The sequence below is a fragment of the Capra hircus genome, chromosome 12 (genome assembly GCF_001704415.2).
Source record: "Capra hircus breed San Clemente chromosome 12, ASM170441v1, whole genome shotgun sequence".
In the NCBI taxonomy this organism is placed as follows: domain Eukaryota; kingdom Metazoa; phylum Chordata; class Mammalia; order Artiodactyla; family Bovidae; genus Capra; species Capra hircus.
The window spans coordinates 3,988,752-4,014,394 of record NC_030819.1 but is presented as its reverse complement, the minus strand read 5'-3'; the positions used below and the strand labels follow the sequence as shown (position 1 = coordinate 4,014,394).

At 49.6% G+C, this 25,643-nt stretch overlaps 1 protein-coding gene across 1 annotated transcript in view; it reads right to left on the bottom strand.

Moving 5' to 3' along the window:
• Nucleotides 1-25,018, bottom strand: part of EFNB2 (ephrin B2) — a 49,235-nt gene extending 24,217 nt beyond the window's left edge. Inside the window, exon 1 of the mRNA XM_018056372.1 lies at nucleotides 24,539-25,018. Coding sequence (XP_017911861.1) covers nucleotides 24,539-24,660 — 122 coding nt within the window. The 5' untranslated portion in view covers nucleotides 24,661-25,018. The remainder of the gene's footprint in view (nucleotides 1-24,538) is intronic.

Genomic DNA, 25,643 nt, shown 5'->3' with positions numbered 1-25,643 from the left:
GTGCTGGAGAAGGCTCTTGAGAGTCCTTTGGACTGCAAGGAGATCCAACCAGTCCATCCTAAAGGAAATCAACCCTGAATATCATTGAAAGGACTGATGCGGAAGCTCCAATACTTAGGCCACCTGATGTGGAGAGCAGACTCACTGGAAAAGACCCTGATGCTGGGAAAGATTGAGGGCAGAAGGAGAAGGGGCCGACAGAGGATGAGATGGTTCGATGGCATCACTGGCTCAATGGACGTGAGTTTGAGTGAACTCGGGAGATGGTGATGGACAGGGAGGCCTGACGTGCACAGAGAGTGGGACACCACTGAGCGACTGAACCACAACTCCCTGAGTTTAGATCAGCATGGGATGTGTGTATTTAGGAACTAAGCTTTAAAGAAAAAAAAAAAAAAAGAAACAGAAAGAAACCACACTCCTATCTTTACCCAGCAGGATCAAGTCACCCTGCCGACAGTCCTCTCCCACCCCCTCACTTGTAATATTTCAGTGCTCCTTTGTGTAACTTCACAATGCCTTTTCCTTGATGGTGACTCAGACCTTCCCACCTGTTTGTTATGTTTTAACCATCGGCAGCCTCCATTTATTGGGCATGCCACAGAAAGACCGCATCAATTCCAGGGAATGGTGGATGCAGTAAGACTTTGTTGTCCTGTTAGTTTCCATTTGCTGTTGATGCTAATTAACAGACAAGTTTCATCAAGAATGTTTCAAATTACTTATCATAATTAGTCAGTCACTGATCCAACAATGGCTCCTTTATTACCCTGAACAAAAGAAACGTCTTACAAACCCATAAAAAGTCAACCAGAAATAATTAGTTGGAGTATTGATTCAGCTGCAAGATGAAAAGTCCCCAGCTCAGGAGGACAGCATCTACTGTCCTGGCCCCACAAACCATTTTCCCCCTCCCTTGAGATATATTTGCTTCAATTAATTCTTAGGTGCAGATCTTTAGAACCCAAACTCCTGATACACTATCCCCACGATGCTTACCCCTAACAGCCTCCCTCCTCCCTGTTCTTTCTTCCCAGCTCTGCTGCTGAAAGATCTTTCCTATCAGGGAGCTCCTCTGAGAACCCGAAACAAGAACTTCTCAGTGAACATCATTCTACAAGTGCTAACATTGAAAACACACTTAGAAACCCATCTCATTCCTTCCGAGGAAACCAACCCTGCAGGCTCATTCAAGTATTAAAGTCTGAGAACAAAGCATCATGTCTGATCCAACGTTTACTGAACCAGGGAAGGCCATCAGCCATGATCATGAATGGGTCGTAGTTCACTGAGAGAGAGAGAAAGACAGAGAAAGAAAGAGAGAGAGGGAGAAACCAGGAGGGATGGGGTGTCCCCAATTTCAAATCGATACTGAAAGAACAGGTGATGATGTGTGCTAATGAGCGGTATGAATTTTTCTGAAACGTGCATGAGGTTGATTATAAAGCATCACAGAACATAACAAAAACTAGATAGCAGATTTATGTGAAAAACCAATATTCTTTGTGGCAGAAAAAAAAAAAAAAGCAAGTTGCACACAATGGCTTGTCACTTTTCCCTGGAATGTGCCTTTCTACAATCCCAAAGAGAGGGTGGCCCCCTTTCTTTCTTATATTGTCTTAACTGAGATTCCTAAAGCAGGGATATATGACACTTTTCTTAACTTAGGAAAGAAAGAACAGTGGATGAGAACCACCTGACTAAAACCTTTCCTTGAAGCGGAACTCAGAATGAATGACAAGTCTCAGACAACCATCTGTGCACCCTTGAAGAATTCTCTAGAACTGTTGACAAATATAGATCACCACTGCAGAGCCTCTCAGGGAACCTCTGGGCCATTTCTGCAGTTTTCTGGAGAGCTGCTGGGAAAACTGGACTCCAGGAGACCGCGGGCCTCTGACGCTCTCTCTCCATCCCGAGGGTCAGTGGTCTCCATCTTTTCTGTGGCTAAAACCCGGCTCTGGCTTCTGGTGGACAGACTGAAGGGCAGAATCTGAGTGTTTGAGGCTATTTTAGTCTTTTCTAAGTGATTCTGCCATGGTTGGGAAGCGGGGCAAGGAGACTGACGGTCCATATAGATGAGATACAGTGTTAACACTGCTCACCTTCCCGACACATCATTTTTCTCATGTCTTATCCCTGGACCTTCTTAGGAAACCTTCACTGCATCTGAGAACCAAGGGGGGACTCCTGCCTGGGGTTTCCCACCCCTCTCCAAACACCTTCTTCCCTAAACCTGCTCGGAGAGCAGCCGGCACAGCGTGGGCACCTGTGTTAGCTGGAGTGAAATCTGTAGCCTGGATGCCCGGACCTGCCTCCTTTCAGCTCTGACCTCCAAGCTGAGTGACCTTCACCCTGGACCACCAGGCTCTGGACCTCAGGACCCCGAGACAGACGGACCCATGCTCTTGCCCATCCATTCAGTTCCTTTAAGACTTCGGGCCCATCCCCACCCGAAAGCCGTGTATCATCTCTGCACATCTCTGCGCTCTCCCACATCACGCCTACGTCTCGGGTTTGGCTCACCATGCTCTTCCTTCATTCAAGATGCTACCCAGATCCTGTTTCCCTCACGAAGATGATTTTTTCCTGCGTTAAGACTCGCTGGTGGTTCCCTCTCCGCCCCCGTGAGCACCTCCTCGTGACTCTCTGTTCACTCACCAAATCCAAGTTCCAGTTTCTGCTGGAGCCAATGGGGTGAAATCAAGGACAGAGGACATATGAACTGGCCTAGCTACAAGCATCTGCATGTTTCAGACCAGATTCTCAGAAGGCACTGATTATATTGGCTGAGTCGCTTCAGTGGCGTCCGACTCTTTGCGATCCCATGTAGCCCGCCAGGCTCCTCTGTCCATGGGATTCTCTGGGCAAGAATACTGGAGTGGGTTGCCTTTTCCTTCTCCAGGGGATCTTCCTGACTCAGGGATCCAACCCTCATCTCTTACGTCTCCTGCATTGGCAAGCTGGTTGTTCACCCCTACCAAAACCTGGGAAGAAAAGTACTGATCACACAAAAAGCTTAAACGGTCAACGACAGGGCCACCATGTCTGGGGAGGAGGTAACCCAGGGGATGCTTTTTGAGAGGGAGGAATCTCAATTGCAATAAGCGTATGGGATGCACTCACAAAAAGTAAATCCTGATGAAATCCACTATTCCTAATGCTTGCAAAAGCATCAGTTCACTTTTCAGAAGGCATTGTGGCAAAAAGTCATGCAAGGATTTGCTCCTTCACTCTGAAAAGTGGTTTCAAGGGTTCCTAAAAAAAATTATGCCTTCTTTAAATCCATACAACAGGACCCGACACTTGAGCACTTTAGAGGTTGATTTTTTTTAAACCCATACAGGTATATAGTAATAGATATACCAGCAATTAGCACACTCGTTTCTTTAATTGATGAGATTATGGTTTCTCAGTGGACAAATGATTTGGGCTGAATTTCCTGCACATGTTACCACTAAGTGCATCGAGCCCAGAAATTCCTTTGCCTCCCAGGAGACTTCACGGTTGTTGGTTTTTTTCTTTAATTGAGATATAGTTGATTTATAATATTATATTACTTCCAGGGGCACTACATTGTGATTCAAAACGTGTATGGTTCTACTCCATTGACAATTATTATGAAATATTGATTACAGTCCCTGTGCTGCACAACATATCCCCGTAGCTTATTTTATACACAGTGGCTTGTCGCTCTTAATTCTCTGCCCCTCCCACCCTCCTCTGCCCACCACCCCCCTCAATTAATAACCACTGGTTTGTTCTCCATATCTGTGAACTTTTCTTTTTGGTTACAATCACCAGTTTGTTTTTCAGATTCCACACGTAAGGGATCACAAACTGTACCTGTCTCTGGCTTCCTTACTAAGCAGGCAGGATACCCCTCAGGTCTATCCAAGCACCTTCACTGTCTCTAAGGCAACGTGGAGCAAGCAGAGTCAAGTGAGGGTAACAACCGAGGCAGCTGCGTCCCCATCAGAGATGCTACGATGACAGGGAAGGAGGACCCGGATGTTAGGACTTTACAGTCTGGCTTCCTGAGGGCAGGCAGCTCCCAGGCATGGCTGACTGAACACAGAGCATCCAAGTGCTGACACCCGGCAGATGCTTAAAGGACCAGAGGCAGCTAAGGCTAACACAGTGAATTCGAGTCACAGCTAGTGCCACGAACTAGCTGCAGATCGCAGGCACGGAAGGGCTTCTGAAGAAAGGATGAGCTGCAGTTGGGATGGGGCTGGGGGAGGTGGGCGGGAGGGTGGTGGTGCTGAGAACGGAGCAGAACCACCCCAGCAGGATGCGTCTCTGGACAGTCAGGGGCACTGCAGGTGGAGTTCTGGATTTGTTCTCCCCAGAGTCATGGATATCGGCAGTTTTCTGCAACCCTTTCCTGGTTACAACGCAAAGCCGTGCACCACCCCCAGAAGCAAGGCTGCTTTTGAGCACTGACTCTTCGGTAAGTGAGCACCAATCACAGCACCCTCCACCGCGGTCTCCATTTGGTCCCTGCACATGGACCTGACATGCAAACCAGATGAGGACACGCGTGCCGCACGCGAGACGCGACAGGAAAACCTCCCCCCACCCCCACCTGCCCTGCACACCTCTCAGCTGCGGCTACACTGCCTTAAAGCGTAAATCAGGTTTGGGGAAATGCAGCTTTCTCTCAGTTGAGCTTTTCATAGAAAAGCCACGTAGTTAAAGGCAAACCAAGAGAAACAAAGTCAATCCATGTGCATGCCTCTGCCCAGGCATCAGAGACCAGGGTCCATAGCAGACTGATGGATCCACCTTCGTGTCCATCTCAAGCCGTGTCCAGGGAGCCAAGGACCAAAGGGTGAGGGAAAAACGGACCAGACATGCAACTTGTGTTTCCAATGTAATGTTATAGAGCGATCTGGACAGTTCGTGAGAATCACAGAACGTAGGTGGGAAGAAAACGGGGTGGATGTCCTGATAGTATCATTTCCGAATGGAAAACAATGTGTCCCATAGGTTAAGGCCAAGGCAGTGACCACAGAGTTCTATTTTTGAAGCCAGGTCACTTATATTTGCATTTTATCACCTCAAGATTGCTCAGAAATGTTAACAAGTCAGATTGCACAGCACATCTGTGCCCTGAACATTTGGTAACAGTCAGTAAGACAATTGTCTTATTGTTGACTTGGGAAAATTTTTTTTTTTTTAAAGAATAATTAGGGTGGGGACAACTGGCTAATTTTAAATTACTACACTGACTCTGCCTGTTGTTTAGTCGCTAAGTCGTGTCTGACTCTTTCACGACCCCATGGACTGTAGCCTGCCAGGCTCCTCTGTCCATGGGACTTCCCAGACAGGAATACTGGACTGAGCTGCCTTTTCCTTCTCTGGGGATCTTCGTGACCTGGGAATCTTCCCTACTCAGGGATCGAACCCTCATCTCCTGCACTGGTCGGCGGATTCATTACCACCAAGCTGCCAGGGAAGCCTAGTGACCCTACCTAGTGAATATCAAGCACGGATTTCCTTCTGTGTGATGAGATCATGTCCATTTCCGTAGCCAAAGAAGCCCAGGGGAAAATCCCCATGTTTGTAACCCATGCCACAGGGCTGAGGTTGTTGTTGTTCAACCACATCCAAAAAGGGAAAAAAAAAAAGTGGTTAGAGGTCTTCGTCAAGAATATCTACCGGCTTTTGATTGAAAACAAAGAACAAAGAAGGCTCACACTGTCTCATAACCTACATAGGAGAGCAAACACAGTGGGTCAGATCCCCTTCGGGGCCAGGGGCTCAGAGTCAGAGCAAGTCACCCTGCTGCCCTCCTGGGAGGGGGAGGCCCGTCTTCCTACCCATCAGGGGAGCTCGCGGTCAGGACAGCTGCCCAGAGTGTTGGAGCTGTGGTTCTGGGTCTCTCCCTGGAGGGCTTCCGTGGGAAGGCACAGGAGTGGGGTGAGCCGAGCAGAAACAGGGAACTCCTATGGTTTTTCAGTTTTTCCCAGTGAATCATTCCCAAGTAAGACAATAAGATATGATGACTCTGAGCCAAACCCAGGGACAGTATAATGTGGAATAAAATGGAAACTCTGAGTAGGGTTTCTGAAGTTCCCCTGCCTGAAATTTATGATGATGATTATTTTGGTCGCGGCACACAACTTGTGGGGCCCTAGCTCCCCAACCAGGGACCGAGCCCCGCTGCTGCGGAAGCACAATCTTAACCACTGGACTGCCCGGAAAGTCCCTGATATGAAATGCTTTACTAGTAGGATCTGTTTTTATCTTCTGATTACCTATCAACCTGAATCCAAGTTTTTAAAAGTTATTCACCAAACTAGACTCTTAACACTTCCATGGGGAATACTCTGAATCAATCTAATAACCTAAATTAGACTTTAATGTTTAATAATCTAAATTAGATCTCTAGTAATCTCAATTAGATATTTCAACTCCATATTCATCACTGTGGAAACTTTTAAAATAATGCAACCACTATGTGACACAACATTTTTTAAAAATTTATTTTATGGGAGTAGAGCTGATTAGCGTGTGTTGATTTCTGCTGCACCCTCCTTCCCAGGTGACTCAGGGGTAAAGACTCCACCCGCAGTGCAGGAAACACAAGTTTGATCCCTATGTTGGGAAGATTCCCCTGGAGAAGGGAATGGCAACTGACTGCAGTGTTCTTGCCTGGAGAATCCCATGACAGGCTACAATCCATGGGGTTGCGAAGAGTCAGACAGACATCTAAACAACTACAATTCCTGCTGTGCAGCACAGGAATTCAGTGATACAAACACAATACATTCTTTTTCATATTTTTTCCATAAGGTTTGTCATAGGATATTGAATATAGTTCCCTGGTGACACAAATTTCCTTAATGTTTTAATCCACACTACAATCCCATCCTTGTTTAAAAACCTGGCATAATGCATTTAAAGCCTAAACTTGCCACTTAGGAGTTTAGGGGTCATGACAGATCGGAGTATCACACGTTACCGTCTCCAGTCTGGACCCTTCTGTCAACTGGCATCACACTCCCAGGTTTCACAGGGTACATCAGATGGGGCAATGGTTGCCTGCCTGACATCCGAACCAGGCCCGATGAAACAGCGAGGTCCACAGGAGCCAGAAGCTGAGATGCCCGGGGCTGGCTGGCTACGGGCCCCCAGTTATTCTCCCCACCCCCTCACAGACACCCCGTTTTCCTTGCTTCTCTTTTCTCCCCTTCCCACTCCTCCATTCATGCCCCCATCATAACATATGCCCCTCAGGACAAACGTGCAAGGACTTCTCACACTTTTCTTTGAGGTTGCCAAAAATACGTAGGTTGAACTTAGAAGGACAGCCAAAACACTGTGGCCCCCTTGGTGCTCAAAGAGTCTGAAAATACTTGAAATAAGGAGCCCTTGCTCTCCTGAAGGCAACAGCACGTCGAGGCAGAGGACTGGAGAACACAACAAACTACCACAGTAATAAGGGCAAATTGATACGCTGCTGCCAAACACAAAAAGATCCCGCTGACCCAGAGCAGAAGAGAGGGGAATGAAAGGATGTAGGCAAGAATGACCAGCTTCTGGGTCCAAACAAATACCCGGGTCAGGCAAACGCCCTCCAGACAGGCATGACCACCGAGCTTCTTGTTCTAAAGTGTGTCAGCTCCGACCCAGGGTCCTCTCTGGGTACCGTTGTACACACACAATTTCAGCATCTCTCTGAGTATCTGATATTTCCGCATACTTGTGGCAGGTATCATCCGACTGAGAACAGGAGCACGTCACTCATATAGCAGGGCCCATGCAAACCCCGCCAATGTGCAAACTGGGGGACAGTGACCGCCAGGTGATACTCTTCTACCTCTGGAACAAAATGCCGAGCCAAGGCAGTTTCCACGTCTGAGTGAAGAGACCTGATTTTGCCACGCGTGTCTATTAGTCAGTCACTCGGTCGTGTCCGACTCTTCACGACCCCGTGGACTGTAGCCCATCAGGCTCCTCTGTGCATGGAACTCTCCAGGCCAAGAATACTGGATAGGTTGCCATGCCCTCCTCCAGGGGATTTTCCCAGCCCAGGGCTCCAACCCAGGTCTCCTGCAGTGTGGGTAGATCCTTCACCGCCTGAGCCACCTGGGAAGCCCACGTGTATGACTGATTTTATTTTTCCTTTCGCTTCAGAATTACATCATTAGATGCTCATGTGCACACGGCCATATTCAAAACGGACAGCCAACAAGGCCCTACTGTGGAGCACCGGGAACTCTGCTCCGTGTCATGTGGCAGCCTGGGTGGGAGGGGAGTTTGGGGGAGAATGGATACATGTATTTAACATATGTATGGGTCAGTCCCTTCACTGTTCACCTAACACTATCACAACGGTGTTAATTGTTAATTGGGGTATGCCTCAACACAAAATAAAAAGATTTGGAAAACATTACATCATTAGAGTTTATGATTATTTAAGTAAATGGCTAAGTTCAGTTGAAAATACACACACACGCGCATACACAGAGCATGTTGCTCTGCTCATTTTGCTGACCAGACAGGAAACACAGACACCAATGGTCAAGCACAGGGCCTTTATCTGAGGCCGCTCTGAGGTAGTGGATGGTGGACTTGGGGTGACTGTCAGCTTTCTGCGTTTTTTCAGAATTCTCTGCGATAAACATCAAATGCTTTTGTAATCTGATTAGAACATTATGTGCCAAGGTCCAGTTTCAAGAACAAACTACTGTATTCTGGAGCAGTCTTTCATGACTCCAGTTTAAAACAAGATTTTCAAGGCCTGTAGACTTTTACACTTTTGGGGGATGCATTTCCTGAGAACGCAACTAAAACTTATCTTCTCTGAACTGCGGTCTATTTAACGAAGCAGTTCTTGAGTCTACAAAAGCCGTATGTAGTCACATACAAGTAGTTTATTCAAACAGATGAAAACTATGGGATACAGTTTCTGCTTAATCATTCAACTGCACAGATCTGGGAGTTGGCTAACATTTCAGGCACGCTTGAGTCCCAGCTTTAGGAACAAGTTTTTATTACCCTAGCAGTTGGCACACCCCAAATCATACCACAGAATAGGCTCATTCACAAGCCAGAGTTCTGTATTAAGTACACTCTGAGTTTACCATGTTTTGGAAAACATGCATTTTTCCCAGAAAATGCTTTTATTTGTAATTAAATGTCAGAGGCTGCAGGAAGAAGAGCAGCTGGTGTGTAAATCGCTGCCTCTGAAATTCTGAATCAGGACAAGCCCGCTACCGCCTTGTTCGCCATGGCACACCTTCCTAACTCCCTCCTGCAAAGACGTGCTCGGTGCCAGCGATGAGCCCAAACCCTTAACCCTGTGGCCTCCCCATGCACCTGGGGCTTTGCAGAGGAGGAGCTAAAACAGCATTAACGCAGCAGCCCGAGACTCCTTCCAGAGACGCTCAGTGCACTTGGGAACACAGATCCCTCCTCCCCCCAGAATGACTTAAACTCATGAGTTTGTGAATTTGATGGCACATTTCATAAACAGGCAGGATTTTCAGGCTTGCCTTACTTCCGTTTAATGCTAGATTGCTGCTATGGCTTAATACGATCAACTCCAAACGCCCCAAACAGAAGAGCTTGTCATAAATGAATAAAAGCAGGGCCCAAGAAAGACTTAGGCAATATCGACCATAAGAAATACTCGGGGAAACCATTGTGCTGTTTTTGTGGACAGCACTTTACTGCCCCCTTTTGCACTCTAATATCAGAACAAGTGTCTCACACTTACTCTGAAACCAGAGAGATATGGGGTGTCACTATAGAGTGTCAGGCTGATACAGAATTAGGTTACCAGACCCCACCTTGGAGGAACAAGTAATTACCTTAAAACTTCATGTAAACGCACCACTCACTGTCTTCTCAGTGGCTTGAAAGCTCTAAGAAATAAGGTAGTCACTGGAGGCTTTAATTGGCATTTGCAGCTTTTGATTCCAGTGTGTATGGGTGCTGGGACAACTGTCTGTTTTCACAGGTGTCCCTTCTTTCACACTTTTCTAGAAACAAATATTATCTGCAACATGAAACTGATTTATTCAAGGAAAAGAAAAGGTGTATAAAAACTGGCTCTACAATCTGGACCATTACAGCGGCCTTAATCCAAGAACTGGTGGGGGGTGGGCAGGGGGTGGGGGTGGAGAGTACATCTCAAACTTCACACCGAGGACAGGCAGCATCTTTTCAAGGAAAGGAAAGATGAGAAGCACTGAAACTCACATGGCGGTGAGCACAGGTGCCCGATCCCATTCTGCAACGCTCCAAGGGGAGGCGGACTCCTCATCTACCCAGGGACTTGAAAGAACTGTAGACAGCGGTGACTGAAGCAAAGTTTTATTTATAAAATCCTGATCTGCAAGGACACAACTCCGGGCCCCCATTCTTGGCCCAACGACCTCAACCTGCATTCGGCAGTGTGTGTGTGCAGGGCGGTGTATCCTTTCATTTCAACTTAATCCATTTCCCTCTGTCATTCTACAATTACCGTATAAGCCAAAATAATATCAAATTTCACAGCCTCCAAGGCTGCACAATGGGGCGAAAACTGACTCCCTTTGATGTTAATCTTGTTTGTTATTTGTGATATAACGCTCAAAACACTGGTGGCTGAAAGTGAATTTCAGTCTCCAGTGCTCAAAGAGATGATGCTCAAGCTTTACATTTTCTTTCAGGAAAATAACACAAGTAGGTATTTAGTTTTTTGATCCCTACCATAATTTTCTCCATAACAAAACCCTCCAATTCACAGAAGGCTCGCCTTTAACGAGCCGAGGTTGGACTAGATATATCTTTGTTGGTTAAGTTAGAATTTAAGAGTGGGAGGGGCAGAGGTCATGGTCTCCTTTTTCTAGGCTCACAGAGGCTAATCTCCAGCATGGAATTAAAACAAAAATCAACCACTGGGCTCAAAACACACATACAAAAATCAAGGTCTTTATTTATGGAAGTGCCCCAAACATCTCCTCCCTCAAAACTTTCCCAAAAAAATCATGCCTTGAATTTTGTAGCTAGCTGGGGCAAAAGGGTTGGGGATTGGGGGGTGAGACCGGGAGGGCTGGAAATGCTGGGATGTGCCTGGGAAAGCGGATGGGGGGGGGGTGAATCACCCAGGCCAACCTCTGTCAGGCTGGCCCAACCACGCGGCCCCATTATCGAAACAGGAATTTCGTAAGCAGGGCAGGCGGGAGCCGGTGCAAGCAAGCTCCTTTCCCAAGCATAATCTGTCTGCACCTGTGCGGTCTTGCTCCAAAGTATGCTTTTAGCAAGAGTCTATAAAGGAAGGTGGGACTCTCTCTATTCACAGCTGAGGGCCCAGGAAGAAACTCCAGAAAACCAGCTTTCCTGCAGAAAGCCATTTGAAGGGCATTTCCAGCCGGGTCTCTGCTGTTTCAGATAGAAGTACAGACCCCCTGTGCTCAGCTACCTGAGTGGGAACACCACAGGGGGCAAAAGCAGAAGGACACTGTCCAGAAACGGGCTGGCATCTTAAGGAGATGGACCTGAGATCTCAGCGCAGCACCACTATCGAGGGCCCTTGAGCATCCCTTTCATTTCCATCAACACACGTTTTTTTTTAACTTCAAACAATTGTGCCTATTGAGAGAGACCATCCAGCCACGTTTTATGGGTGAACGAAACCTCTCCCCTTTGGTGAGGAACACAGCCTTGAAAGAAAGCACACGCCATGGGGGTGGGACGCCCATTCTCCAGGCTGAAGTGTGACCCCAGGACTATTCACCACTGGACCCCGGGGCCCCCAACCCCAGTTTGCCCTGCGTTGAATAAGGGCTCACTGAGTGTCTGTGTAATTGTAGAAAGAGCATTTTCAGAAGTAAGGTTTAAGAAAGAGGCGAGATTCCCGGTCTCTCTTGCCATAAGCAGAGAATCCTCTTGCCAGGCAAGCATCAGCTACCAACACAATTTAGAAGGCTGCATGCCAGCCCTTCGCAGCCACCTACACGGTTGCCTTCTGGACACTTCCTCCTTCCTCACTCCAGAGAGGGTCAGGGACGGGTCTGCTGTGGGCGGGTGATGCTGACCATTCCCCTGCACCTCCCGGGATGGGCCACAACCCAGGGAGCAGGGGCAGAAGACAGGAAGAGAAAGCAAGCAGTTTCTGAAGTCACGCCTGCACCATGATCATCAGAAAGGAGGAAAACCAGACTGGGTGATGGATTCCCTTGCAGATCACCCCACGGTGTGTACATTAGGGAGAAAAATGTGGATGGCGCACCACCATAACTTTGTGGACCATATATTTCCTGCTCAGTCGCTGCCAGCAGCCTGGGATGAGCCGGACTGAAAAACAAACACAAGGGGAGTTCACCACCCTGAGTCACCCAGGCTGCTGCTGAACTCCAGGAGGGGAAGGAACTGGACCATGATGAGATGAGAGGAGGCCCTGAACTCGGGCAGGAGTGAGGGCTGGAGGTGTGAGAGCCCCTCACCAAGCCCCCCAGCCCACGCCAGGGCTGCAGGTGAGCAGACCCTGAGCCCTGAGGGGATGCAATGGGGTTGGGGAGGATCTGCTCGGGAGTCAAGAGCATCCCAGGCCCACTGATCCTCCCCGCCTCGCTTCCTGAAACAAACTGCTCCAAACTCGCCGAACATCAAAAGCCAGATGGGCTACACTGAATGAATCCACAGGCAGGAAGCCAGAAGCCCAGTTTGCTGTAGAAATAGGCCTGGACTTGATTTGAGTCTTCTCAGCTCTGACAAGATGGAAGCTGGCTCAGATCCCAAAATCCAAAATAAAATGGCATTTAATTGTGACTAGACTCTAAAAAAGATGTCATCCTATCTCCTTAGCTTGACACGCGTGCAGCACCGAACCCCACGGAACTCTCCATGCAAACCTGACCTTGTCTTCTCCCAGCAAAGAGACGATCAAATGCTCCCATTTTTAAAAGGAAAATGTTAATAGTCAGAGGAGTAATACTCAATAAATGCATTATTAATATGATGGACTTTTGTAACTGTCTAGCTTCCATTGGGTAAAACCTTGTTATCAAAGATTTAAAGGATCCATTTAGAATCGCATGTCCATCACAGGAAAGTCTATAAATCAAGATGGACAGGCAAAGAGTGATACCCCAAACCTTCTTTCAACCCACCTTGTGGGTACTGCTTTGAGCACCCGTAAGCTTCATTGGGTTATGTGATTTCTAACCAATCCATGCAACAGCCTGAGAAAGAGCTGGAGAATTTAGAGAAGGATCCTGGAGTCAGAACACTCAGGTTCAGACACAGACTGTAGCACCTATGAGCTGCATGACTTGAGTCAAGATGAGGAACCAGTCTCCACCTTGGTTTCCCCATCGCTGTCATGGGGGTCATAACAGTTCCTCTCTCAGGTGGTCATTGTTAAGTCTGAACGAGTCAGTATTTGCGGGGCAGTTAGAGCAGTCACTGGCCCCTAGCATGTGCTGCAGGCAACTGTCATTCAGTGAAACAGACAGTGCCCGCCAGGTGAGGAGGTTGCTAAATAAGCAACAGCATGGCACGTTAATGCCGAAAGGCCACCCGGCTGTCCTCAAGGATTCATTCAACAACCCAGTGGCTTCCCGTGCCCTGCCCATAAAGGGGGTTCACCCAGGATCCAGCTCGTCCTCAGCCCTGGTGGAGAAGCCGAGTCGATTCAGGGTTATAAGTGTTACAACACAGCACCAGGGCAGGAAGCAGGGGAGAGAGCATCCAATTTGGTAGCAGAAGGGAACTAAACAGGTGCTTCACGTAGCAGCAAAGCGTGCGAGATGAGCGGAAGACAGGCAGCTAAACAGGGACTTTAAAGGTGCAGGCGCCACGTCCTAATCAACATTTTCTTTTTATTTACTTGACATCTGTATGTAGAAGGCAAACTGAACCAGACAGCCGGGCATACAGTAGATGCTCAATTAACTTTCAACAGCAGGAGCCGACGGGTATTGGTTCGTTGTGCCAAGTCCAGAGCTAGAGTCTTCAATCCTGACCACAGTTCCAGCATACTTCTTCTTCAGTCCTGTTAGATTACTGTCCCCCACTTTAGAAATGGGACAAGTGAGAAACGCAGGGGGTCTTGCTCCCAAAGCTACACAGCAAAAAAATGACTAACCTGGCAGTGGGCTCCTACAGCCAGAGTCCAAGGCCCGTCCTCTTAAGCAAACTAAAATAGCCCTGGCCTGGCTCACTTTGCTAAATTGAATCACCTGAACTTTCCATTATCAGCACAGACCTTCTGAAAACCAATACGTACTGCTAGTTCTCCTGAGAGTAAAGGGGCTAGAATCGCTGGGTTAGCTGTCCCGCAGGGTCTGTTTGTTCACTTGTGGGAATCTGTCTCCAAGCTCCACTGAGACATAGGAAATGAGGCAGATTATTAAAGACATACAGTGTAGACAGTGGCCACCCTTAGCTGAAATGTGTTCCTTTGATTTGCTGACTGTGGTTCTGTTTTGGAGATCTCCCAGGATTTTGCCTAGTGATACTGTTGTCTCTCTTGACTCAGTTTCCCCTCCCATGGGAGGAACGCCAATCCCTTTCTTGCTCTGCGCCCGAGGCCACCCCAGCCACGCAGCACTGGCCTTGTTTGCCTTCCCCGTGGGATAGCCTTACTCCCTTAGGGTTTAAGTCTCTTGAGGGTAGAGACTGCTCTTTTCTGTATTCTCAGAGCCCAGCATTAACAGACCTCACTGTTCACAAATGCTCATCCAACAAGTCAATGAATTATCTACCATCAGTGATCAACCAGGCAAAAACAGAGGCCAAGAGCTGGGAGACAAGGGCCTCCGATTTCTTCAGCGATCCAGGGCTTTCTTCAGCGATCCTTATCAGCCTTTCAGAGGATGGTGATCTAATCTTGAGCCATTTTCCAAAAAAAAGAGTTGGAAAGAGGGCAGCCATTCTTAAGGTGTGGCATCAGCTGAGAGCTTGTTAGAAATGTGAATTTCAAGTCCCACGCAGCCCTCAGGAATCCGGAACTCTGGGGGCGGGCGGCCAGCCTGTTTTAACAAGCCCTCCAGGTGATTGTGATGGTTCTAGAGCCACTGGGCTGGAGGGAGCGCCCCAGGATCAGGTGATTTGTTAACAGGGGCAGCCAGAAACAGACCTCTGGGTTGTGACTGCTCTTCCAACTAATACTTATAGGATGTCAATGCTTGCTGGTAGAGATGGATGACATGAAAGAATTCTGCTCCCTGCCTTTTAGGGATAGGCTGGGTGGTGGGGGATTAAGACTTGCATATGAATCATGACAGTGCCGTGTATCATGTTCTTTCTATGCCCTGGGTATTTAACTCGAGTGCTGTGGGATTACAGGGCCAAGATTTAAAGAAACTGTGTTTGATCTACGCCATCAAGAGAGAGCAGTCATTTCAGGGGAAATGGTGACCCTTAAGGACAGTCCATTTCTCATGAAGATCCATTTTCCCATAGACAAAGTGGGGTGCAGGGCTTAGGAGAGCCTGTTTTTATCAAAGACGTACCCCAAGAGCCTACTGTGCAGTACTGTGCCCCGCAGAGACCTAAGCGGGAAGGAAATCCAGTAACAAGGGCGTATATGCACACAGACAGCTGGTTCACTTTGCTGTACCCAACACTAAAGCCAACTACGAATGCGGAGTGAAAGCGTCAGTTGGTCGTGTCCGACCCTTTGTGATCCCGTGGACTGCAGTGCGCCAGGCTCCTCTGTCCATGGGATTCTCTAGGCAAGAATACTGGAGTGGATTGCCATTTCTTTCTCCAGGGGATCTTCCCAACCCAGGGAACAATACTCCAATAAAAATTAATTAAAAAAAAAAACCACAATATGCAATCATAGAGAAGGTCAACCTTATTTTTAATTATTTCCCCCATATAATTAGACATTTATTTTCTGCTGATTGGAGTTTGCAAGATTAAAATACTTATTGTTTAAAGGTCATGTATTTAACATAAGAGAAGGGCATTACACATTAGATGATATTCCTAACACTGACTATGCATATATTTGTACTGAATATAAAAGAACAGAGATGAGAATACACTTTATTGCAAAAAAAAACATACCCCAAATATAGTTCTGGTAAGCGAATAGTGGCTCATCGGTAAAGAATTCGCCTGCCAATGCAGGAGACACAGGTTCAATCCCTGGGTTGGGAAGATCCCCTGGAGCAAGATAATGGCAACCCACTTCAGTGTTCTTGCCTGGGAAATCCCATGGACAGAGGAGCCTGGGGGGCTACAGTCCGTGGGGTCAAAAAAGAGTTGGACACGACTGAGTGACAAAACAACAGCAACAGATCTAAGTGAAAACTGACCTCTTCTGACTTCTGCAGGTAGAGGCACTCTGAGCTGGCCTCGAACGTAAGCAGCCCGGCCCCACTCACTCATCAGACAGTTCCTATTCGGGACAAAAGTTTCAGGCCACAGTGAGCCAGTTTAACAGGTAGAAAAAGCAAGGACTGAGATCCAGAAGTGCTTCCTCAGGCGAGAGCACCACGCTGGCCCTCAGGTTCATCAGCTGGTACAGGAGAGGCTGCAGAGATGCTAGAAGGGCCATCTCAGACATTAGCTCTGCAGCTCAGAGCTACTGAGGTGTGCAGGGTTGGGTAGGATGGGTAGCACCCATCACCACTCTGGTGGAATGCAGGAGTACTCAGTACGTGAAAAGCAAAGAGTTCTGTCTCAGAAGCAAGAGAGACTTAACTAGCACCTATGAATACCTGTGGGCTCCCCAGGTGGTGCCAGTAGTAAGGAACCTACCTACCAATGCAGGAGACACGGGTTCGACTCCTGGGTCAGGAAGATCCCCCAGAGGAGGTCATGGCAACCCACTCCAGGATTCCTGCCTGGAGAATCCCATGGACAGAGGAGCCTGGCAGGCTACAGTCCAAGGGGTTGCAAAGAGTCAGACACGGCTGAAGCGATTTAGCATGCATGCACATTAATACTTGTAGAAGGACCCAAGGACTGTAATTAAAACTGGGTGCCACCAAACGTAAACTGAGAAGAAAAATCTGGATGCTTTTCGAGTTTCATACAGAAAACACCAAGAAGATGAAGTTTTCAGAGCATGGTTCATTCACGGTCTTCTGAATGCCTGCCCAGCACCAAGCAGTTAGAACATTCACCTACCCGTGCTCTCCAGAATGGAAAGAGCGAACTATTAACACTTCACTACTGCCAATTTGGTCTTCATATTTTGTTGGGGTAATTACTAAGGGCAGAAACAACCTGTTTGCCTTTCATGGCACTTTCTCCTACTATGGTGTTTTCTTTGAAACCAGCAAGGCTGCACTCACCAGCCACAAAACGCCCTGGACTAGAGTTACACATTTGATATTTATACACGAAAAGGGGAATAAAGACCCTCTGCCGCTTCTCCACGGAAGCCACAGAAATTGGCGCACCTGGCATGTAGCGCATGTGCAGAACAGTTCATAAGGGATCACCTTCTCTTTCCATGGGGCCACCGGATCCAAACGTCCTGATCCCTAACGCTCCTGCAAGGGGTTCTCAAAGGTAGGACTCGAAGCTGTGGGTTGGATGCTGGTTCGTAAACAAGTGGCAGGACTTGCCTGCATCATTTCTTTAATCACTTTAACCCTGTTCCTCATAGAAAGCTGGAGGCCAGGGCAATTCAGCGGCTCCTTTTGTCACTTGCCTGCCATAAATATGCACCAGCCTGCGTCTGAAAGGCTGAAGGAGGCCGCAAGCTTGCTGGACATTTATCATGCTCTGTTCCCCGCTAACAAGCAAATACTTTCGCTGAATGGACCATTAGGGCTCATTGTCAGATGCAGAATGCAAGGTGCTGGGATGTGACCAGCTTGTAAATGAGGGGGTGCCCCTTCTCTTAGATGAACCTGGGCAAACGCACTGGGTCTTTTGACATGATTTCTGAATTGCACTGGAGAGGAAGGTAGAGTAGCAGGCCCTGTGGAGGGCAGGTCTCTGGGCCTCTCTCATGTGTGTTGAAGTGGCGAAAGCTACACTGCAGTGGCCAGAGAAACAGGCAACACGCGTCAGAAAGCCGTCGCCGCACACCGTCGAGGTGGCTCTCTGAGAATTAGGAGCAAAATCCACGAGGTGGGTCTAAAACAGAATAATTCCGATTTAGTGAAGATCTTCAGACACGGGATGCGTTCATCTAGAAAGTCACCACGCTGTTTTTCTGAGGACGGCCCTCAGATGCCCCGCTCCAGCAAGTCATCACCCTGGGGGGTTGCAGCTTTCAGTTTTCTCAGCCTCTTAAGAGTTCAGACTTTCCTAAAGAAATGCTGAGACTTTTCTAAGACGCCCAACAGGAGACAGAAAAAAGCAAAAATCTCCTTTCCGGCCTGACCTAACTTGCCGATGCCACTCTGCCTGGAACCCAATCATGGCTTCAAAGGCCGACTTTGGTTAATGACTAAAATGCAAAGTGTAGACCTCCAAGACAAAAGCCCTGCCTATGGACAGGGCTGTTCAGGGCACGGAGCAGCAAGAGCCTCTTCTGTTTTTAAGTTTCAAGCTGGCAGCAATCACAACTTTTACAGTCCTACCCTTTCCCCAATGGGGGCCTGTCCCATTCAACTCAACTCATGGTTAGGAGTGAAATGTCATCTCCACCGGTGGGGGCATATCGGATTACTACCTATCTGAGTGAAGACGCAATTCCCCCTGTGATTTTGCTTAATTATACATTTTTTTTTTCCTGGGAGTGGGAAACACAAAACGCAGAGAGGAGCTAGCTCCCTGGCAGAGGCAGAGGGGTGGGGGGTGATATATAAATGTTAGCCTAGCTTTTCCCCGGGCTGGGGCTGAAAGATGGCTGAAATCAAAAGGTCTGTGTTTTCTTTTCAGGTCCCTGCGGCCCTTCCTAGCCCCTCTGGGCTCTGTTCATCCCCAGCAGGTCCCTGCCTGGAGACCAAAGAGATGAAGGCAGGTACCGCCAAGGGCGGCTAATCCTACATTACGGCAGCCGCTGTTAGGCCAGGAGTTAAAAAGGAAAAGCTTGCAGGCCTGAACTCACTGCAGTGAGCTGAGGTTTTAATCAGCCGCAACCTCAACCTCTGGAAAAGGCGGTCAATGGGAACCTACCTTGGCCATATTATCCGCCACCAATGAGCAAGAACTGAGCCATCTTTTCTTCCCGGCTTCAACCATCTCGGGCCACAAGGGGGGCTTTCATACCTTCTAATCCGAGTTTCCAAGTCTGTATGGCTCCCACATAATAGCCAACAGCCTGAAGCAAGGGCCTTCCTTTCTACACTCTTTTCAGAGACGTGTCATTCCCCACATCCAGCTAATCTATATGTTGCCATGGCTTCACCCTTTATCTGCCTTTACATCTTATGAACTGCATGGATTTACCACATTATTTTTATCTGAAAGACAGAAAATGGTGGTTTTATTGCCATACAATCAGATTACCGCTGCTAGCTTCTCTATGCCTTTTTACCATACTTCAATCAAAAGGGATCCGTGTCTTTTTACTCTGCCCTTGATTTACATTACATCTGTAAAGACCCAGTCTGGGTTGTAATCCCCTTATTAACTATGACCAGGGTTGATTTGCCTAAAAATAAAAGCAAATTGTGTCAGACCCTTTCACTTTGTTTTTGATTCGGAACTACAAAATGGATTACTAAAGAAATCTTCAGAGTTCACACGGCTCGTATAGTACTGAATTTAAAACGAGAATTAAACAAGTCAAACAGGAGAGCGGTGTCCACAGCCTACATTTTCCATCATGGGAGAAGGGCTGAATTGCCTGTCTCTTTGTGTGCTCCGGCTTTAGAGAGACAATGAAGCCCCAGGAGTTTTTCCAAGCTGTTCGGAACTCTGTCCCTTCCCTACCCTACCCTTCCCTCTTGCCTTTTCTTCTCCTCCTCTCTCCCAGCCCCATTCTAATTCCTTCCCTTAAAAAAAAAAAAAAAAGATAGAAGTGGGGGGGAGCTCATTCCCGAAAGACCTAATTCCTAACTAGTAGCTTCTAGTCTGCATATGTTAATGAAAATATTTTAAGCCACTGAACACTCCCCATTTAAGGCTCTACTCTTCTGCACCAAGAGCGAGCTCCTAAGTAAATCTATGTAGACATATGAAAAGTGACCTGAAAAACAGGTTTTTATGGCAGCAGCCGGAGACTAGGCGGGCCCCCAGTACCGTTTCGATGATTATTTTCCTTAGAAGAGCCCTCCTTCTCGTCTCATTTGCAGTGGGAGAGTTCAAGAATAAAGTTTTCATGGAATGCTCAAAAAATAGCCTGCTTGTTCTTTTTTCTTTCTTTTCTGATAAGGGTCTCAAGTCTGTATTTCCTTCCCCCTGCCACTCCCATCCCTGTGACGCGTCACTGCAGTTACGCTGGGATCTCGAATCGCTTCCCATTAGGTGCCGGCGCTGGAGACGTAGCTGGTTGTGTCGGGGTGGGGGGGGGGGGTCACTCTCAGCCACCCCCGGTACTACCTGAATTATTTCAGTGTGGGGCCAGGTAGCAAAGTCCCTCTGCAGGTAATCATCATGCTGACCCACCAACCAGAGGATTCCTCTTGGTGTATTTCCAGATAAGAGGTTTTACGATAATGATTCTGAATATACCGCTGACTCTTCAGCTGACTCCGTACGGAGGAACCAAGCCCATCAGCAGTTCTCAGCTGGTAAGGGCTTGATGGCTCATTTACCTGTCCCCCGGCTTCAGCCCGGCACATCTCGGGACTCGGGAGTCATTTGCATGTCTTTGCCTCCTAGGACAAGTGTCAAGAGCTACCCTTTTTGAAAGATTTTGAACCAAGTGCTTAAGGAATCATCTTAACCTCCAGCTCCCGTTTCTGAAGCTCTAGGCTGTTAATTGCTGAGGTTAAAAAGTGCAGTCCCTGGACACACGATTCCCAAATCAATTCTCTCCTGGTCTGAAAAGAAGGCTCCCAAGCCTGCAGTGAGATCTCGAGGCTGCCCCGGCTTTGTGCTCGCCCTGGCTCGGTCGTCCTGTGCAACAGCGACAGTCCATTACCTACAGTTTATCATCCTGACAAAATGTGAGGGCTGTGGATGTGAAAGCATGAACAATTCCACCCCTGGTGCTTTGTGCTTTTCTTTCCTCCCTCTCTATATTAAAACCGACAAGATTAACCCAAACGCAAACTGGGGAGCATAGTTCAAGGGGCTATTGAATCCTTGCTGAATGTGCATTTGTTTACCTACAAAAATAAGAATTTCAGACACAATGGAAGGCCGTCCGGCTTATATATGGTATTGAATGGACTGTTTAAACAGCACTATCCATTGTAGTTTATTTTATCAATCTCTGACAGGTCTGTATTTATTCAGAGCCTGACTGTGGTGGAGCCTAAGTATTATAGGTTATCTGGACATTATCCAGCCATTCTTTTGTATCAAGTCAATCAATATCAGGAATTCACCATTATGTAGGGAAAAAATGACCTGAGAAAAGCAAAACGCTTGGTTAACTAGTATATGGGGCATATACTAGGGAACCGCACTCCTAGACAGAGAAACAAATGCTCCAAATTCAACAAAGCTAGAGTAATTCACTCCAGAATTCCATACCAATACCGACCTGCTCACTCTAAAATGAAGTTAATAATAAATATATATATATGTATTTTAAAGAGCAAACCTTTTTTTTTTTTTTGGCTAAAACATCATGCTTGGAAAAAATTATTCTACTGAAATGTTAATTAGCAATGAAAGCCAGGCTCTGTTTTTCTCTCCAGAGTTAAAAAAAAAAAAAAAAGCTACACAACCGAAATGGCCACAGTTGACGCAACCATTCCTTGAACCTGTGGATCCAGGGGCTAACTTTTCAGTCAGTAAAACTTCTTCAAAACTCTTCCGGGGCAGGGAGTGGGGGTGGGGTGGGGTGGGAGAAGCGGACAGTGTGATTGAAGTAGTTATGGAGACGGTGAATTTACAAAGGATTTTCTGGACTGTGTCTCCAAACAGCTGCTGTGTGCTCTCTCTGTCCACCACCTGCTAAAAAAGCTGACCTCCGAGTGAAACAAACCTAATTACTGATGGCCGCTTCATTACAAGTGAATTGTTCTACACTTGGACAAACTGATGGGCAACTTCAATGCAGTTGATTACTCTCCTGCCACGTCGTCACATTTACTGACTTCCCCCCGGAAATAAATATGCAACTTCCCCCAACAAACAGAGCAACTCCTTGGCACCCCCTTTTTTTTTTTTAAATTCATTCTCAAACTTAGAAAAGGCTCTTTTATAGCATTCCCCCAGGAAGAAATCTTTCTGATCTCTCAAGCTAGCATTCAGCTGCATAACTTAGTTAAGTAGACTTTTGCCAGGGGACAAACGATCCCCTCCTCTAGGCCAGCCATTATCCTGAGGATTGGAAAAGAAATTCTCCTCTTGGGGGCCGGAGACATCACACCAACAGAAACGCTGTCGGTGCAGGGAGGCAGGCTTCTCCACAACCAGGCCTCCAGGAGGGCTCTAAACCCAAGCCCAGCTCAGAAGAGCAGCCTGATCCTCGTATCAGGCTAGTGAGTATCAGTCACCAGTTCCCCCAGCATCTTAGAGGAAGAAGATACAACCGTAGGCCGAAATAATTACTGCGCTACCTTTATTGTTTCCAAGTAGCTATTTGCAAATCCCACAAACCAGTAGTTAATGATGCATAAAGGTGACTTCTACTGAGCTGAAACCTGAAGGGGTTAATGGAAATTTCTTTAAAGACAGGAATGTAAAAATTAAATCTTATTGGGAGGAGGAGAGGAGTGGAAACCCAAACCCAAACCCAAAAACCAGCCCCCCAAAGCCAGTCGGTGAGTGAAAGTGCAAGGCAGCCCCGGGGAGGAGGCGAGGGCCAGCTTGGCGACAGCGCAGGGAAGAGTGACCCCTGTAGGCAGGAAGCGAGCGTCGGCCGCCCTGGGCTGGCTCCACGGGGCTCGCTGCCCTGGCCCGGCTCCCGGCTCCCCGGGTCCCGGGTGCCCGGGCCCAGGCTCTCAGCCCCGAGTTCTCCCGCACCGCCCGGCGCCTCACGCTGCGGGAGCGGAGGCCAGCTCTCACTGCCAGCGCTTTCTCAGCAAATATAGTATCTTACACCAAAGCGGGGAAAAGGAAACACAAGTCCATAGAGATCAGGCTACAGGGAAAGCGACTACACTGAGTAACTTTTATTATACACGGGAGCAGTGTCGGGATAAAGCCATCCAGCCTCGTGCAAGAATCTCGGTTTCATACGCTTTACAGCCATGACGGTTTTTTCACTCTTCACCAGGGAATTCTTGGTTAGCATGTTGGTGAATCTGAAATTCACCACTTTTAAAAGCGTGGATATAATTCTCTGAGATGTGATCTTCAAATCAACCCCACCCCACCCCCATCCCTTTATTCCTAAATCCACGGCCAACTCAACTTCGTATTAGGTCATTGATTTCGCTTCTGATCTCAAATGCTGACTCCGGGAACAACCAGTGTCTTCAGACTCCCCCTCCTCCCCCACCCCCCGCCCAAGTTTCCCAAGGTTAAAAAATCCCATGGTTCTGTTAAATAATTTTGTCTAGGATTTGAGACGTGTCCCGAGAGTGAGGTAATAATGCAATACTGAGTGCACAGCTGACTAATTACCAGTCACGACCATATATGTATATATATCATATAGGTATATTTCGAGATGGATCTCCCTGTCTAAATGCTAAACGTACTCGGGCTGTTCACACTGAAACTTAATCTCCGCCAGGCCTGGCTTCTTCGGGCTGCACCTTTCGATAAAGCAAATCGGACCCAAGGCTCCCATTCCCGCCCAGGCTCCCCAGGCGCGAAGGCTTCAGGAGCTGTGTGGAGACTGGGCAGGGCCTTAATGAAGCTTTTGCGCAAAGCATCGTTAAAATCAAGTTAGCTTTCGGGACACAGAGTCCGGCCCATGGGTTTAGAAACGAAGGGAGAGGCCGACCTGCAGACAGTTCCCCGGGAACAGCCGAAGGCCGGTCTCCCAGGCAGGGAGGGAAGGGCTCGCCGCCCGAGTTTTCCCGGGCAGGCGAGCTCCCTGCGCACCCTCGAGCAGGCCGCGCGGCGCCCAGGCGCGCGAGCTCCGGGCGACCCAGGGACCCCCGGCTCCCTTCTCCCGGGAGCGCTCCGCTGCACCCCCGGCCTGCTTGCCCCGCCCGCCCAGCCCGCCCGGCCCGCGCCCCGCGCCCCGCGCCCCGCCGCTCCTCGGGAGCGCGGCATCCTCGCGTCTCCGGAGCCCACCAGCCTCGGCGCGCCAGCCGGCCCTGTTTGCGGCCCCGTTCTCCGCCCTGGAGAAGTCAGGGTCAGGGATCGCCATCGGACACCTCTCCAGACGTGACACCAAAGTCAACAAGGGGCTTTTTTAGCGCCCGGGAGCCTGTTCACAGGGCGGAGGACGAGTAGGGCGCCCCTCAGGGCCGGCGCTCTGGCTGCAAGGCCGAGCCGAGTCACCACAAAGCGAAAGGCGGCGGGGGTGGGGGTCGAGGGGGCGCGAGGGATCGAGGATCCAGAAACAGACTCCAAGGCTCGGCGGCCCGACCCATCCTCCCTTCGGGGCTGCGCGGAGCGGCGGACCCCGGGACGGCGAACGAGGGGCATCGTGGACGTTACTTACTTGGAGTTCGAGGAATTCCAATAGATGGGTTCTAAAACTATCGATCTGGAAATCGCAGTTCTGCATAAAACCATCAAAACTCCCCAGCAGTACTTCCACAAGGAGTCCCTCCTCGCGGCCATGGCCAAGCCGCTCCCAGCTCCGCGCGCTCCTGGCGCCGGAGGAGCGAAGTGCGGGCCGGGAACCCCAATCCTCCGGGCAGACACGGGGGAGACCGCAGGCAGCTCCTGGGGGCGCCGATCAGCAGCTCCAGCGGTCGCCGAGGCCCGGGGGCGCTCTCCGCGGGGGCCCTCAGAGCGCAGGGCGGGAGAGCACGCGCGGGGCGCGGCGGCGCGGCGGGCTCGGGGCTCCGGGGCGCCGCGCCGGACGCAGCTTGGACAGCCGGCTCCCGTGCGGCTCCAGGGTGCCGGGCGCCGGGAAGCGGGGAGGGCGCGCGGCCGGGACACAAAGGCGGAGAGACGACGCGGCGGCGGACGCGGCGCCCCGAGCGGGGCCGCCTCGCACTATAGATCCAGGGGGCCCGGCAGCGGCCCGAGCGCGCGGACGCCGCTTCGGCGCCGTTCCATGTCCCGGAGCGCGCGCGGGGCGCGAGCGGCGAGGGGCGCCTCCGGGCGCACGGGGAGCCTCCACAGTCCTCGCTGATCCCAGCCCGCGGGGCAGGCAGGAGCGCGGGGCTCGGTCCTCGCCGCGAGCGCCAAAATGCGCGCGCGTGGCTGGGGGGGTGAGAGGGCCCCTTTGTGCGCGGGGAGGGCGCCGGGACCAGCTCCGCGCACGGCTCCTCGCTCCGGCCGGCGCCGCCGTCCCCGCCGAGCAGAGTCCGCTTGGCCGGCGCGCTGTCAGAGCGCTATAAACGCGGAGCCCCGCCCCGCGCCGCGCCGCCCATTGGCCCGCCGCGCGGCCCTCGTCTGCCGGTTGGACGACCGGACTGTCCGTCAGCCACCACCCCGCCCCCCACCCAAGAGTGGGCGGTGCCACTTGACAGGTGAGCCCCGCCCCCGCCCCCGGGCGGGCGGCGCGAGCGCAGCAGCGCCGGGGAGCCGGGGCCAAGGGGGACCGACCCGCGCGCGAGCCCCTGGCGCCCCCGGAGCGGCGGCCTAGAGACGCT